This window comes from Aquila chrysaetos, chromosome 1 (genome assembly GCF_900496995.4).
Source record: "Aquila chrysaetos chrysaetos chromosome 1, bAquChr1.4, whole genome shotgun sequence".
Lineage (NCBI taxonomy): Eukaryota > Metazoa > Chordata > Aves > Accipitriformes > Accipitridae > Aquila > Aquila chrysaetos.
The window spans coordinates 56,836,359-56,851,268 of record NC_044004.1 but is presented as its reverse complement, the minus strand read 5'-3'; the positions used below and the strand labels follow the sequence as shown (position 1 = coordinate 56,851,268).

General features: G+C 42.3%; 2 protein-coding genes across 2 annotated transcripts in view; both read left to right on the top strand.

Annotated features, from left to right (window-relative positions):
* The first annotated feature begins 4,090 nt into the window (after positions 1–4,090).
* Positions 4,091–6,142, top strand: LOC121233532 (endogenous retrovirus group K member 8 Gag polyprotein-like). Its single transcript, XM_041125966.1, has one exon. The coding sequence runs from the start codon at positions 4,091–4,093 to the stop codon at positions 6,140–6,142; it is 2,052 nt and encodes a 683-aa protein (XP_040981900.1).
* A 3,283-nt stretch (positions 6,143–9,425) lies between these two features.
* Positions 9,426–14,910, top strand: part of LOC115343943 (vegetative cell wall protein gp1-like) — a 21,229-nt gene continuing 15,744 nt past the window's right edge. Inside the window, exon 1 of the mRNA XM_030020540.2 lies at positions 9,426–9,459. Coding sequence (XP_029876400.1) covers positions 9,426–9,459 — 34 coding nt within the window. The remainder of the gene's footprint in view (positions 9,460–14,910) is intronic.

The window sequence follows — 14,910 nt, the reverse complement described above, 5'->3', positions numbered from 1 at the left end:
AAATTGGAAAAATCAGAAGCCAAATTTGTGTATTAACTTTATGTTCATGCTTCAAAGCATAATACAATCTGAAGTTGACAGTGTTTATCTGACATACTTTTAATGTGTCAAGGGGAGCACAGAAAGATAAATCAGTATATTGATTTTTCAAAATGTGTTAGACACCTGTCTGCTCCTAATAACTCAGTTTCATGTCATATTTTAGCTGCTGGAAAACAGTGTTCTGCTCGCCTGTCCTTCCGTACCTCAGGGAACTCCACAAAGACAACATACAGTAAAAGATTACTAACTTTTCATGAGTCTGGATCAAAGCTTACAAAACTTTCACAATATCTTGGTACAGACTCCACAGAGATATCTCTAGAAAGCCAAGAAACAATAAAACAGTTTTCCTAAGTCCTTGATAGTTAAGCATAGGAGCGCTGGAGGAACAGAGCAAGCAGTAAATCAGGCTCAGTGGGTGAAGAGAAACACCTAAGCCAGTTTAACACAGCCCTCTAGTCTTTTCTTTCAGTGGCATGCAACAGCATTTTTAAGAACCAGAGCTAGGGATGATGGCAAAGAGCTGTCATACCAATCAGATTTTGGCAACAGGCGTTCATAGCTCTTTTCTTACAGACTTAGCCCAAGGTTCTTGAGACCCTTTCTCACAGGCTCTTTTGTATTATGCTTTTCAGCTTACCTACTGTTATTTTAAAGACTCATCATAGCTACAAGCTCCAGCTGAAGCTCTCATGGAGATCCATATACTTATCACCATCATTGGACATTAATTCATTAATAGGAGAGATGAGAAAGCAGGTAGTATGTAATCACCAGCACTAACTGCATCTTGCAACACTACCATGTTTCGAGGCAACCTGGTGCTACTAATACAACTTGGTAACACTTCTTAGCTTATGTGGAGTGCAAAGCCACAAAGCTATGTGAAAGCAGCAAGCAATGGAATATGTTTTTTACTCAGCTGTATGTATAAATAGGAGTAATACAAAGTACTAACAAATTAAAAAGGCTCTAGTCTACAGACAAAAAAGACCTGTTGGGTTTGTATGTGCTTTTTTGATAAATTGCCTATCTAAATTTGCAGATTAGATCAAACATCCTGCCAGCTTTACACAAGGTGGTTTGGCAAGTACAGAACCTGAAAGCTGACAGCAGATAAAAGCACATTAGCATTATTTGGCATTTTACTGCTCTACTGAGAAAACTCATTTTGTATCTTCCTTGTCTCTCAGTAATATCCCCTTTTATTCTGTGCCTGCAAACTACCAAAACCCATTAGGTCTCTTCAGGAGATTCATCCTGGAAAACAAAACAGTCCTTTTCAGAGTATTTTTAAGGAAAAAAAAAAAGAAAGAGACAGAGACAGAGACAGAGAGAGAATGGATGATAGGCATGTTACTTATCACGTTTTTTTACACTCCTACTTAAGGTCCAGCCAAAACAAGATCCCAATTTGCTAGTGATTAGGAAATCGAGGTTACCTTTATCTTCCCTTCCTCCTCCCCAGGATGCTATGTGGCTAATTTTCTTCATGCTTCAAATTCTCCAACTAAGTGGCTATTCTATGCTAACTGCACACACACATTGTATGCAACTCAAGAGCGGTAAGGTGACCTATCTTTCCTGCTCTGTAGGAAAAGATAAAGTATCATGTAGAGTGTATAATGGATAACAAGTACAATTTCCTTACAGCATTTCTATCTCAACACAAGAAACAACAAAATCATAGAATGTTTTGGGTCGGAAGGGACCTTAAAGATCATCTAGTTCCAACCCCCCCACCATGGGCAGGGACACCTTCCACTAGACCAGGTTGCTCAAAGCCCCATCCAACCTGGCCTTGAACACTTCCAGGGAGGGGGCATCCACACCTTCTCTGGGCAACCTGTTCCAGTGCCTCACCACCCTCGCAGTAAAGAACTTCTTCCTTACATCTAATCTAAATCTACCCTCTTTCAATTTAAAGCCATTACCCCTTGTCCTATCACTACATGCCCTTGTAAAAAGTCCCTCTCCAGCTTTCTCGTAGGCCCCCTTTAGGTACTGGAAGGCTGCTATAAGGTCTCCCCCGTCTTCTCTTCTCCAGGCTGAACAACCCCAACTCTCTCAGCCTGTCTTCATAGGAAGGGTGCTCCAGTCCCCTGATCATCTTCACAGCCATCCTCTGGACTTGATGCAACAGATACATGTCCTTCCTATATTGGGGGCCCCAGAGCTGAACACAGTACTCCAGGTGGGGTCTCACCACAGCAGAGTAGAGGGGCAGAGTCACCTCCCTCGACCTGCTGGTCACACTTCTTTTGATTGCAATTGGCTTTCTGGGCTGCAATGATCAAGGATTGAGCAAGAGTCCTGGTAACATAGGAAATACAGGGCTGTATTTGGATAGGTAGACTAGCAACTAAGTAATGATAAAATTTTTACCTTGCCTGTCCTTTTGATGAATAACCAATTTCTGCAAAAAGGCTGACTGATTTATTTACAAAAGGGAAGGAAGAAGAGAGTAAAACCCACACAAACAAAATGAGACTGTCACTGAAGAATGACCCTATTGGGTCCGGTGTTCTTTATGGCCACTCCAGTGAAACACTCAAAACCTGTATTCATGGTGGTACATTATGCGTTCACTGCAGTATGCTGCTTCAGTGGAATTACTGTTATGCTTAAATTTAAGTGAGTGAGGGGGTGTCTAACGGATCTCTCACAGGCTAACATTCTACCTGCTCTCTGGGCAGTTCTGCTTACATGCAGCCAATTGTAATATATGTAGCTGTGTGAGTGCAGCTTTTAACCATAGGCAGTATACTCCTGAACAAGGGTTGTTGGCTCAGGCTCAGAGCCACACTCATTGAAGTATAATGTTTTGGACAGCTTGAAGTGCATGTGGGGTGAGATTATATCTCAAGGCAAATGATGTCATGCACAGAGTATTGTATTAGATTAAGACCAGAGCATTTAGCATCTTGCAGATCTGAATTCTAGCTTTCACACATCTTGCTCCACAGCCAAAACTGTACATACATCTAGACCTTATAGATGCAAAGCCTTCCTTAAAAGTCTTGAAGAATTATCTATCTGTCACTCCTGAGATGGTGTTCATGATGCTCTTAGCTTTCTTGCTAGAAGAACTAATCATTCATTTGGCTGTAAACTACATTTTAAAAATTGCTACTTATCAAAAAATATTCAATGCTCTTCTGTGCTATTAGAAATTACATGTTGCACTGCCCTGTGAGGAGCATTAAAACAGTGTATCTCTCATATTCAAGGATGAGAAGCCAGAAGGAAGAGAAGCTTATGAGCTGTCTGACTAAAAAGTCACCATGACCTACCACCACTAAAAACCTGCTTCTGTAGTTTAGGGTAAATTTGAACTGTGGAAAAATCCGTTACTACAACAATTTCTCCAATCTACGAAGGAGACAACAAAATGGACACAAGGTAAGATTTCAGCATTAAAAAAATCAAGAGGTTTAAATTACGAAAAACTTTGAAATCATACAACAAGTAATCAAAAGAATTAGGAACCTGAAAGATTGCATTAATGAATCTCAGGAAAATTTAAGAATTGGTTTCTTTCAGTCAGCATTCTAACAAATCCAGTGTGTTCATGAAGTGTGGAGGACCTCGGCTGGACCTTGACAAGATTACAGTGTTCCCATGAGAGAACAAGAAAGGATGAGAAGCTTGCCTGGGAAACTAAGTTTAAGGAATGTGTTGACCATTTGCAGTTGTGATAAGGAACCTGAAAAAGTCACCCAATGAGGGGTGAGAAAAACAACTTCTGACAACTTTTTGACCAATAAGGGACAGACGTATGTACAAGGTAACAAGTATAATGGGTATAAATTTGCTGGCTTGTAGTAATAAAAAAACCTTCTTTTCTTGTACTATAAGAATGCGCACTTGTCGTTTGTCCGTCTCGACCACGACAGTTGGTGACCCCGACGTGATGCTGTAAATAATGCTTGTGGCTGCGAGGAGAGCAGTGGAGACAGAGCCCGGCATAGCTTGAGAGCGGCGGGAAGAGCTGCTAGTGCGGACCGATACTTGACACCTGCAGATAAACAGGTGAGCTGCCGGGAACATGGGCGGGACCCTCAGTAAGGAGGACGCCGGAATTGTAAATATGTGGAAAGTAATATTGCAAAAGAGAAGACTTAAAGTAGAAGAGCTGATGTTGCGGAAAATGCTCTTATGGGGCAAGCAACACGGATATAAAGCAGATACGGCGACTGCATTTAGTGTGCCTGTGTGGCAAGGACTCGGGGACAAGCTGTTTGACAGTGCGTCCCGAGGGTCTAAGGAGGCTGCCAGCCTCCTGATGACGTGGTACCTGCTCCTTGAAACCGTCAAAGACATTAAAGAACAAAGGGATAGGATGAAGGAGCCAGACGTCCCTATCGCGGGGGGGGGGCAGTCCTCTCCCACAGAGGACGTGGGGTCTGTTGCCCAGTCCTCTGGCGAGCGCGCAGGGCGGCCAAAGCCACGGGGCCGACGAAAGAACCCTTTCGTTGATGACTCTGATGATGAGCAGCCCTCAGGACACCCTCGGACTATTAAAGATAGAACTTATAAGCGGCCCCAGGACTTGCTTCCTGGTAGTGACGTATGCCCCGCTGAAACGGCGGAGGCGCCGGTTAACCCGTCCGCCCCCTCCGTGCCGCCTGATTCAGAGGATCGAGAAGGGATGAATAGCCCCCCACGGGCGCGGGGAGGGGAACAGGGGACCTCGTGCTTGTACCCCCCTCTGCCAGCCGAAACATCAGAGGGTTGGGGTGATCCCATGGACAATGATATGGGGGATCCTGACCCTGGGGGGTCTGCGGGAACACCGAAGGAGGGACAGTCACAGGGAGGCTCGCGTTGCCGAGGACAGCCCTGGGTCCTCCCGCCGGCTCGAATCACTGTCAGTCCCCACAACCCCCTGAAATTCTGGCAGCAGGTGAAAGCTCGAGCTCTGCAAGAAGGAAATTGGGACCTATCCGAGCAAATTAACGTTCCTGTAACAGCAGGCAACTCCGGTGAAACGAATTTAAGGGGGACTGGGGCCATGACTTTCCCCGTGGTACGGGGTGATCCAGGACAAGGAATTATGGATGAACATAGACCACATTCGTGGAAAGTTATACAGGATTTACACAAGGCAACTGCGCAATATGGTCCCAACTCCCCCGCAGTTATGCAATTAATACGCCTATTAACTATGGAAGAAATGACACCTTATGATATTGCTCAAATTGCTCAAATTATTTTCCAACCTGTGCAATGTGCCGTTTTTCGTAGTATCTGGACTCAGAGAGCAGAGGCGCAAGCAGTACACAATTTGCAGCTTTCACAAACCGATCCACGTTATGGTAACAGAGCTGATGTTCTGACTGGGACTGGTCAATTTAATAATCCTCAACATCAGGCTCAATGGCATTCACTTGTATTGGAGCAAGTAAAGACTATTGGTGTAGAAGCTTTGCTCCGAACGGCGGAGCTGGCAGAGCCTAAGGCAAGATATACCATGATTAAACAGGGGACTAAAGAGCCGTTTCTGTCATTTGTAGAGAAATTGATGGGGGCTATAGAGCGGCAGGTATTTGATGCACATATACGAGAAATGCTGGTAAAACAGTTAGCCCGTGACAATGCTAACACAGATTGTCAAAAGGTGATTGAGACGCTCCCTGGGGATCCAACCCTAGAAGCTATGATTACGGCTTGCAGGAAGGTGGGCTCCGTTGAACACAAAATGTCTGCATTAGCTACAGCTATGTCTGCAATGCGTATGTCTAATCAGAAATGTTACTGCTGCGGGCAGGCTGGACATGTCAAGGCTAACTGTCCCGCTAAAAATAGAAAAGGAGGAGCCGGGCAGGCGGCCGTGGAAGCAGCTACATGTCTTAAGCGCAGAAAGCTGGGACACTTTGCAAAGCAATGTAAATCTAAATTTCATGCTAACGGTCAACCCCTCCAGCTGGGAAACGGGAGAAAGAGCGCGAAGGGGCGCGTGCAGACACAAATGCCCTACCACTCCAGCAACCCCTTTCTGGTACAACAGCCAGCGCAGACACCAGAAGCCTTTGTGACAAGTTACGGGGACAAACCCAAGGAGCAGCCAGGATGGATGTATGCACCGCCCACACAGTAACTTTATCTACCCAAGGAGTGCATAAAGTGCCCCTGGAAGCCTGGGGACTGATTGGTAAAGGATTAAGTGCCTTACTAATAGGACGATCAAGTAGTACTTTGCAAGGGTTAATTGTGCACGTGGGAGTTATTGATGCTGATTATCATGGGCAAATATGTGCAATAGTATCTACTGCAAACCCTCCAGTCACTATAAAAGGAGGCACACGAATTGCTCAACTCATACCATTTATGAGCTGTGTGCCTGCGACAGAACAGGTAATTCGTGGTACTCAAGGTTTTGGGTCCACTGGAAAGCCGCAGGTATTTTGGTCGCAACACATTACAGAAAGCAGGCCAGAAATGACCTGTACCCTCACTATGGCAAATGCATCCCCATCACAGATAAAATTGATAGGGTTGCTGGACTCTGGGGCTGATATGACCATCATAGCGCAGCATAACTGGCCCTCCTCGTGGCCATTGGTTGTAAATGTGGAAGGAGTGTTGGGTGTAGGTGGAGTTGCAAATAGTTTTATTGCAGCAAAACCCATGCCAATAAGCAACCCAGAGGGACAGAAAGCCACTGTGAGGCCATATGTCACCACTTTGCCACTTAATTTATGGGGTCGAGATGTGTTGGATCAATGGGGGGTGCATCTTACCACGGATTTTTCATAGGGGCCACTGTGCTACAGGGCGTGGAGCGCCCGACACTGGCACTGACCTGGTTAACAGATAAACCAGTGTGGGTGGATCAGTGGCCCCTCAATCAAGAAAAACTCCTCGCCTTGAAATCTTTAGTTGCAGAACAATTGGCTGCAGAACATATTGAGACCTCTCATACCCCATGGAACACACCAGTGTTTGTGATCAAAAAGAAATCTGGAAAATGGAGGCTATTACATGATTTACGAAAGATTAATGAGGTAATAGCAACCATGGAGGCATTGCAGCCAGGGTTACCTTCTCCAACTATGATTCCAATGCAATGAGAAATTATTATAATGGACTTAAAAGATTGTTTTTTCACCATCTCTTTAGCCACACCTGATATGGAGAAGTTTGCTTTCACTGTACCCTCAGTGAACAACAGTGAGCCGGCGAAAAGGTATCATTGGAAAGTTTTGCCTCAGGGAATGAAAAATTCTCCCACCATTTGTCAGTGGTTTGTGGCAAAGGCCTTAACTCCAGTTCGTACTGCATTCCCAACATGTTATTGTTATCATTATATGGATGACATTTTGTTAGCCGCTCCATCTCAACAGATGTTAAGCGAAATGGAAGTCACAGCACATGATTCACTACAGCGATTAGGCCTAGTTATTGCACCTGAAAAGACACAGTGTCAACGGCCGTGGCTGTATTTGGGTATGAAAATATTAAATCAGATGGTCACACCACAACCCATTCAGTTACAATTGGAAATAAAAACTTTAAATGATGTACAAAAATTGGCCGGAGTAATCAGTTGGGTTCAACCCTATTTAGGGTTACCATCATCGAAATTACAGCCACTTTTGGATTGAAGGGTGATACAGATATTGCTGTACCACGGGCATTAACCCCTGAGGCAAAAGAAGTAATTACAGAATTAGAGCAAGCAATTGTGCATAGACATGTGTGGAGAATTGATCTGACAGTCTCAATTCAGGTTTTTGTACTAATAGACAAATTGGTACCTTTTGCCATGATCGCACAATGGAATTCTGATTGGCCGGATCCATTGCATGTGTTAGAATGGGCCTTCTTACCGTTCAGACCAAACAAAACCGGCCCAGGTCTTTTTGAGCTTTTAACCCAAATTATCATGAAGACCCAAGTTCGATGTATGGAATTGATAGCCAGAGACCCGGAATGTATCACTGTGCCTGTTAAAACCGATTATTTTGAATGGTGTCTCACTAATAGCTCTGCATTGCAAGCAGCCTTGGCAAATTATACTGGGCAAATTGGGTATCATCTTCCCTCTCATCCGTTAATTAAAATGGGAAATCAAATACGCTTTACACAAAAGCAACTAAGTCAATCAGAGCCGGTGATTGGTCCCACGGTGTTCACTGACGGTTCAGGAAAAACAGGAAAAGCAGCCATTGTGTGGCATGATGGCCAGCAATGTCAACAGAAGATAGAACAGCAAGAAGGCTCCCCTCAAGTTGTAGAACTTCGAGCAATGGTGATGGTGTTTCAACATTTTCCAGATCCTGTAAACATCACTGATTCAGCTTATGTGGTGGGTTTGGTTCAAAGATTGGATAAGGCTGTGCTTGGTCAGGTGGGAAATGAAAAGTTATTTGGGGTGTTGAAGCTGTTATGGATGGAGATTCAGGAACGCCGCTCCCCATATTATGTCATGCATATTAAAAGCCACACAAGCTTGCCTGGTTTTATTGTGGAAGGGAATGCTCGTGCAGATGCTCTCATATCGGGGGTGGCAATAGGTCCAGTACCAAATATGAGACAACAGGAGATCGAAGCTCATCGGTTTTTTCACCAAGGACATCGGGCCTTAAAGTGGCAATTTCGATTGTCAAACTCTGAGGCTCGGGCCATCGTCGCCGTGTGCCCTGACTGTCAGGGCCACCATGTACCTCATTATTATGGAACCAACCCTAGAGGCCTTCGAGCCTTGCAAATCTGGCAGACTGACGTGACACATATTCCTGAGTTTGGGCGGTTGAAATATGTGCATGTGTCTATTGATACTTTTTCTTCTGTTGTTATTGCCACCGCTCATACAGGTGAAGCCGCCAGGGATGTTATTCGACACTGGCAACAAGCGTTTTCTGTGGCTGGTGTACCTCAGCAGATTAAGACTGACAACGGTCCAGTTTATCTTTCTACCAAGGTGACTACCTTTTTGCAGCTTTGGGGAATTACCCATGTCACCGGTATCCCTCATTCTCCCACAGGACAAGGCATTGTAGAGCACGCCCATGGAACTCTAAAGCATATGCTTCAAAAACAAAAAGGGGGAATGATGGGTGAGGGCCCAGAGGCTCAACTTAACAAGGCCACGTATGTATTAAATTTTTTGCAGGTCACTGATGATGTTCAACAACCACCAATGCTATGTCATTTTGGGTCATTGACAAGTATATCTGGTGTGACCCCCGGGGTTAAGGTTCAGATATGGGACCTGCAGATGGGTCAATGGTCTGCACCTTGTGACTTATTAACCTGGGGTCGAGGATATGTTTGTGTCTCCACAGATACTGGACCGCGATGGATGCCAGCACGACTGGTAAAACCCTACTTAGAAGTGTCGTCGCCTGCTGCAGCCTCCTCAGAGTAGTGGTTGCAATATGGGTACCATCGAAGCCCAAGATGAACATATGGGTAACACTTGCAAATGCTACAGGCCAAGAGGGATGCTGGCTAGGCACGCAAAGCAATGCTACATCACAAGCTCTTTCTGGATTATTGCTAGATATAGATTCTATATGCCATGCTACACTATAAAACAGAGCAGCTATTGATTTTCTATTGTTGGCCCATGGCCACAGTTGTGAAAACCTTAATGGTATGTGTTGTATGAACCTATCAGATCATTCGGTGTCAGTGTCCCAGAGTATCCAACAGCTGAGAAAGGAGGTGTAGAAGCTGACAGAAGACCCATTCTCTCAATGGGGGATTGGAGGGTGGTTAAAGGGAGTATTGAAAACAGGATTATTAATATTGGCAATTATTATCATTGCATTGAGCATCCTCCCATGTGTGTTGTCCTTGCTGCAAAGGGCCCTGCAGTGGACAATTCACATGGCATATTTGGCGCAAAAACAAAAAGGGGGAATTGTGGAGGACCTCGGCTGGACCAAGGGGCCTGGGGAGGATATTGACCTTGACAAGATTACAGTGTTCCCATGAGAGAACAAGAAAGGATGAGAAGCATGCCTGGGAAACTAAGTTTAAGGAATGTGTTGACCGTTTGCAGTTGTGATAAGGAACCTGAAAAAGTCACCCAATGAGGGGTGAGAAAAACAACTTCTGACAACTTTTTGACCAATAAGGGACAGACGTATGTACAAGGTAACAAGTATAATGGGTATAAATTTGCTGGCTTGTAGTAATAAAAAAACCTTCTTTGCTTGTACTATAAGAATGCGTACTTGTCGTTTGTCCGTCTCGACCACGAAAATGAAGGATGTCAGGATCCATAATACCAAAACAACAGATCTAAAAAAAGGGCTCAGAACTAAAGTGTGCATAGAAAGAATTTAAATATAGACAAAAAAAAATCACAGCAGACACCTAATGCTGCTAGTGTCATTTCTCAGTATGACTTTCAGGTTACTGTCCCATACATGCAAAGAGCTGAGCAAAGCAGTTCAAAATGTGCCTTACACCAAGCCAAATCAATAACTTCACTTTTTCCCTCCACTGAAGTCCTCCATGAGGTCTCACTGGGAAAAGTATGAAAGAAAAAAGAACATATACAAAATGGATTTTTTTTTTTTTAATTACAGGAAGAGGGTTCTTTCTTCTGCATTGATCTGTCAGTGTTCTTGTATTCTACGCCAATTTAGAATCATAATCTGTTCTTAGCTATGCCAGAGTTGACTATAATGGAGTTATATTAAACTCATTGCCGAAGTTCATAGGCAGAGATGGGGCCTGACATTTTAAAAGCAAAACAAAAGGTAAGTCTCTTCAAGTACAAAGGCTCCAGGATGGGCTTAGACTTCAGCCTACACCCCAAATACCCATAAAAGGTACAGAAAAACTCTGGGAAAGTACTTTTAATCCTAACTTCATGTGACCTGCAGATTAGAATATGGATTTAACTTTGTCATGAATTAACTTGATGTGTGGCCAGAATCCCCGTTCCTGAATGAAATAAGTCCATTGCTCAGAGACCCCTGAATGAACTTCAAATCCCCCATCATGGAAAAAAATGGAAAAACATTGACAGATCTTCTCCAGTATTTGACAGAAGGAGGGGGGGGAGCTCCTTTGAAGTACCTGGAAAAAGAATTACATGTTACATCCCCAGAGAAAGAATTACAAGATATATCACCAGCACAGGTTATATATAAGATATATAACCACACAGCTTAACTTTGCAATGGAAACATATCTTGCATTCCTAGAGCACTCTCAGGGTAAAGAACTGCCCTCCACTATAAGTACACTGATGTAAGAGGAAAGATAGTAGGATCTCTAATATATAGCCAGTTCTCTTCTTTCTTGCACCACTTTCATACTTGTGCCACTCCAGTGACTAGACTTTATTCAGCAGAATTGCTGCAGATTAATGTCTGGGCAGATAAGTGTAGAATTGGACTTTAATGTTTTAGGATTATCATATGGCTGAAGAAAGCTACTTCAAACTTATCCTCAGGTACATGAATGTTCATGTATGAAATTAGGTGGGGGTCTCAGTAATTTCAGAATTACTTGGTTGGTTTACTGACTCCATTTAGGGGCTTCATTCTTGTTTCATAATTTTACCTAACAAACCTTCAAGATTTCTCATGATTTCTTCTAACATAAGCAGAGCAGAGAATCTGAGTTTGCATCAGGATAAAAATATGAAATATCTGCCTAAAAGTTGATCTCTCAACCTCAACAAAATTTCTCTCCTTTTCCCTTTTCTCTCCCCTCTCATCCTCAGCTCCTGTGCAGAATTAAGGCTTTAAATTATGCTGAGAGATTATAACCAATGTGGGTAAAAACAGGAAATAATCAGATCATTCAAACTCAAAACTCAAACCAATTGTAAATGTTAGAAGGCAGATGTTATCTAACCAGAGGACAGCTGTGGGCCAAAGAAAGGAAGACTAGGATGGAATGATCAAATAAATTTTCATATCATAACGGTACAAATAAATACCATCTGGCCACCCACACCTCTAATTTTTGTGGAAGAAAAGTATTTTCTTTCCCAATACTCTCCCCAGAAAGAGCAGGGCTCATACCTCTTTTACTGCTGAACTGCTTCTTTTATGTTCTTGGACAGTACTCAAAATTTGTACAGACAAACCCAGGATCCCTAATATTGCATTAAGGGATTACGTGCAGTTTTGCAGCCTTTTTCATTTTCTCACTCCTATCACACCAGTATTTACTGAGTTGAAGTGTGCTGGAGGCAAGTTCAATTTCCATCTCTGCTCAGGGGAGTGATTAAATTTAGCTGACGCTGAGAAAAGAAATTCAGTGTGATGAACATAGTAAGACTTGACTGCCAAGCCTATGAGAAAGGATTAGTACCACAAGCAAAGAAAAGCTACCAAAACACCTGCAAAAAAACCCTATGTATAGAAAAAAGAAAAAGTAGGAAGGAAATGGAAATTTATTCTTTTTCTAAAAAAGCAAACCCAAACCACTAAAAGCCCAGGACTTAAGTGCATTAAACTCAATTGTATATTTCAAAACCAAAGAGCATTCTAATAGTACAATTTCAGCTTCATTAGAATAACCCTTAATTTTGAGAGAGTTTGGAACATAATTTGAGATTTTGATTTTGTGGCTAATATGCATCTTTTAGCAAAACTTAAATGAAATCCTAAATGTGAGTTTCACTGAAGTTTGGAGTTGACTCAAATTTTGCAGCATTTACTTATTCCTGACAATAAGACATTGTATGGCTGCCTCTGTTAGGGAGAACTATTCGAACATTTGCTTCTGGCAAACTGGAGTAACCTTTCCTATAACCTGAAACTTTCCCACAAACTGGAACAGCGGTCATCTCTTCACTCAAGGAGATCAAAGAACACTTCAAAATTAACCATTGTGTGTAAAGGACAACTTCTACTCATACAGCAGGCTGAACACTTATTTTGGAGTTACACATTAGTCCAGTTCTTTTTTTCTGTAACATAATTAGGCTTAACTGAAAGCACTGCCTTTTCAAGACCAGGAGAGAAATGTGTTGGCCCAGCACAACCACATTCCAGAATTTTATACATTTTTACCATTTAGAAAGAGCATGGTGTCATCTCAAGGGCATGGTGTCATCTCTCTTCTCAGAATGAAGGGTTAGAACAGCTTTTCCAAGACTGAGGCAAACATACGATAAGGGATTTTTTTAAAACCCTGCTTTTCCTCGAGGAGGCAAACACAAGGGTGTTTTGGGGTTTTGGTTTTGTTTAACTTTTTTGGCTTTTTTTTTTTTTTTTTTTAAGAAACCAAGCAGATCCTCTAGAAGTGAGGTCTGCTGACTTGAATAATAACTAAGGAATGAAACAGGCCCAAAATTATCTAATCCTATTTCCATTAAATGGTGATTTTGAAATCAATTCCATCTTGAATTAAGAAAAAAAAGAATGAATGATCTTCTAATTAAGCTGAATAACTCTGAACAACTATGTCAGATCCAAGCATATCAACATCAACAACAAAAAAACCCTGTTCATCACAAATTGCACAGAACAATTTTTATCTAAAAGCAGCTCAGTGTGATAAATTACCACCCACAATATGTGTGTGGCTTAATGTCTGCTTTAAAGAATTATTGCATACACAATTAATTTACTATTAGCTCTGAGCACCTAGAAACCTTGGAGCTGATATATAGGTACTTTGGCTTTAGCAAGGTCTTTTGGATACTCTGTAATCCCAAGCACACTATTCATACCAGGTCCTTTCAGAAGTTGTAAATGGTGAAAGCTACTACCTATCACTGCCATCCCATATGTCTTGAGCACTTAATGACTGGGAACCTACCCATTTCCTATGCCAAGTGGCTCATAACAAGTTTAGGATTGTTTTGTCTAAAGATCATAGTCAAAATTGTAACAATGATGACCAACCATTTACATACCTAACAGCCACAGTGATTCATGGCTTGTAGCAGAAAACAAAATATCTCACCATACCAAGGAAACTGGCAAGCTTCAGGCAACAGCATTTTCATTGCTTCTTCATGGGCAACAGTGCACTGCTACAGGAAATCAGTGCAGATCTTGCCTGATATTTATGCAAGCTTTTCTATACATATGAAATAATTCTCAAAAATAGTTTTTACTAGTAAAACTCTACTATTGCTTGCCCCATCTGCCTAAAGCAGTATCATGGTTTGTCTTTTTATTTGTTCATTTAAGCAAATTCATATGGTATGGGAAAAAACAGTTAGCAGAGATTAGAGTCCAGTCCAGTTGCCCCTTCCAGATGGTCAATGCTAATATCAGCATATGAAGATCTAAGAGGCCTCCAAATATTGTAGCACTTTGTTTTTCCCCTTTAATGTCCCCATCCCCCTTGAGTTAAACTGCATATACTATCATGACCCTAAATAGCATTGCCACATCACTGTTTTCATAAGTCTAAGGAGCTTTGCATTAGTATAACTGTGCAGGTAATTCATTAATTACTTATCAAAATAGTTATCCGGATCCAAAAGAGTTCCCAGGGTTGGAAGTCAATGATTCAGTTTTATGATGATCTCTTGGATGATTGCCATGAGTAAGATTTCATGCTTATTTTGTGAGTTTTAAAAGGCAAAAAAGTTTTAAAGCTGGAAAGCAAAGTCTTGATTCTTTCCCCTACAGGAAGAAGAGTTGGGGGAGATGCTTGGACACTGTTAGGGAATGTTGCTATTACATCCTCAGCAGAAAGACCTAAAAATCCAGGATCTGATAACCAAAAGACACTTCCTTCGCCTGTGAAAGCTCAGCATGAGATCTATGCTCTTTTTTACCATGTAAGAAGTGAGGAGTGGGAGTTGTACTCCTCCTCCTTCCTGGCTTGAGCCCCTCCTAAAAGACCAATCACTGGAACCAGTGGAACTGAATTCAGTGCAATATTAGCTTTTGTAATCTTTGATCCAGTTCAATAGGAGTTACAATGCAG

Excerpts from the sequence above, each read along its gene's own strand:
- LOC121233532 (XM_041125966.1), top strand. The coding sequence starts at position 4,091 with ATGGGCGGGACCCTCAGTAAGGAGGACGCCGGAATTGTAAATATGTGG.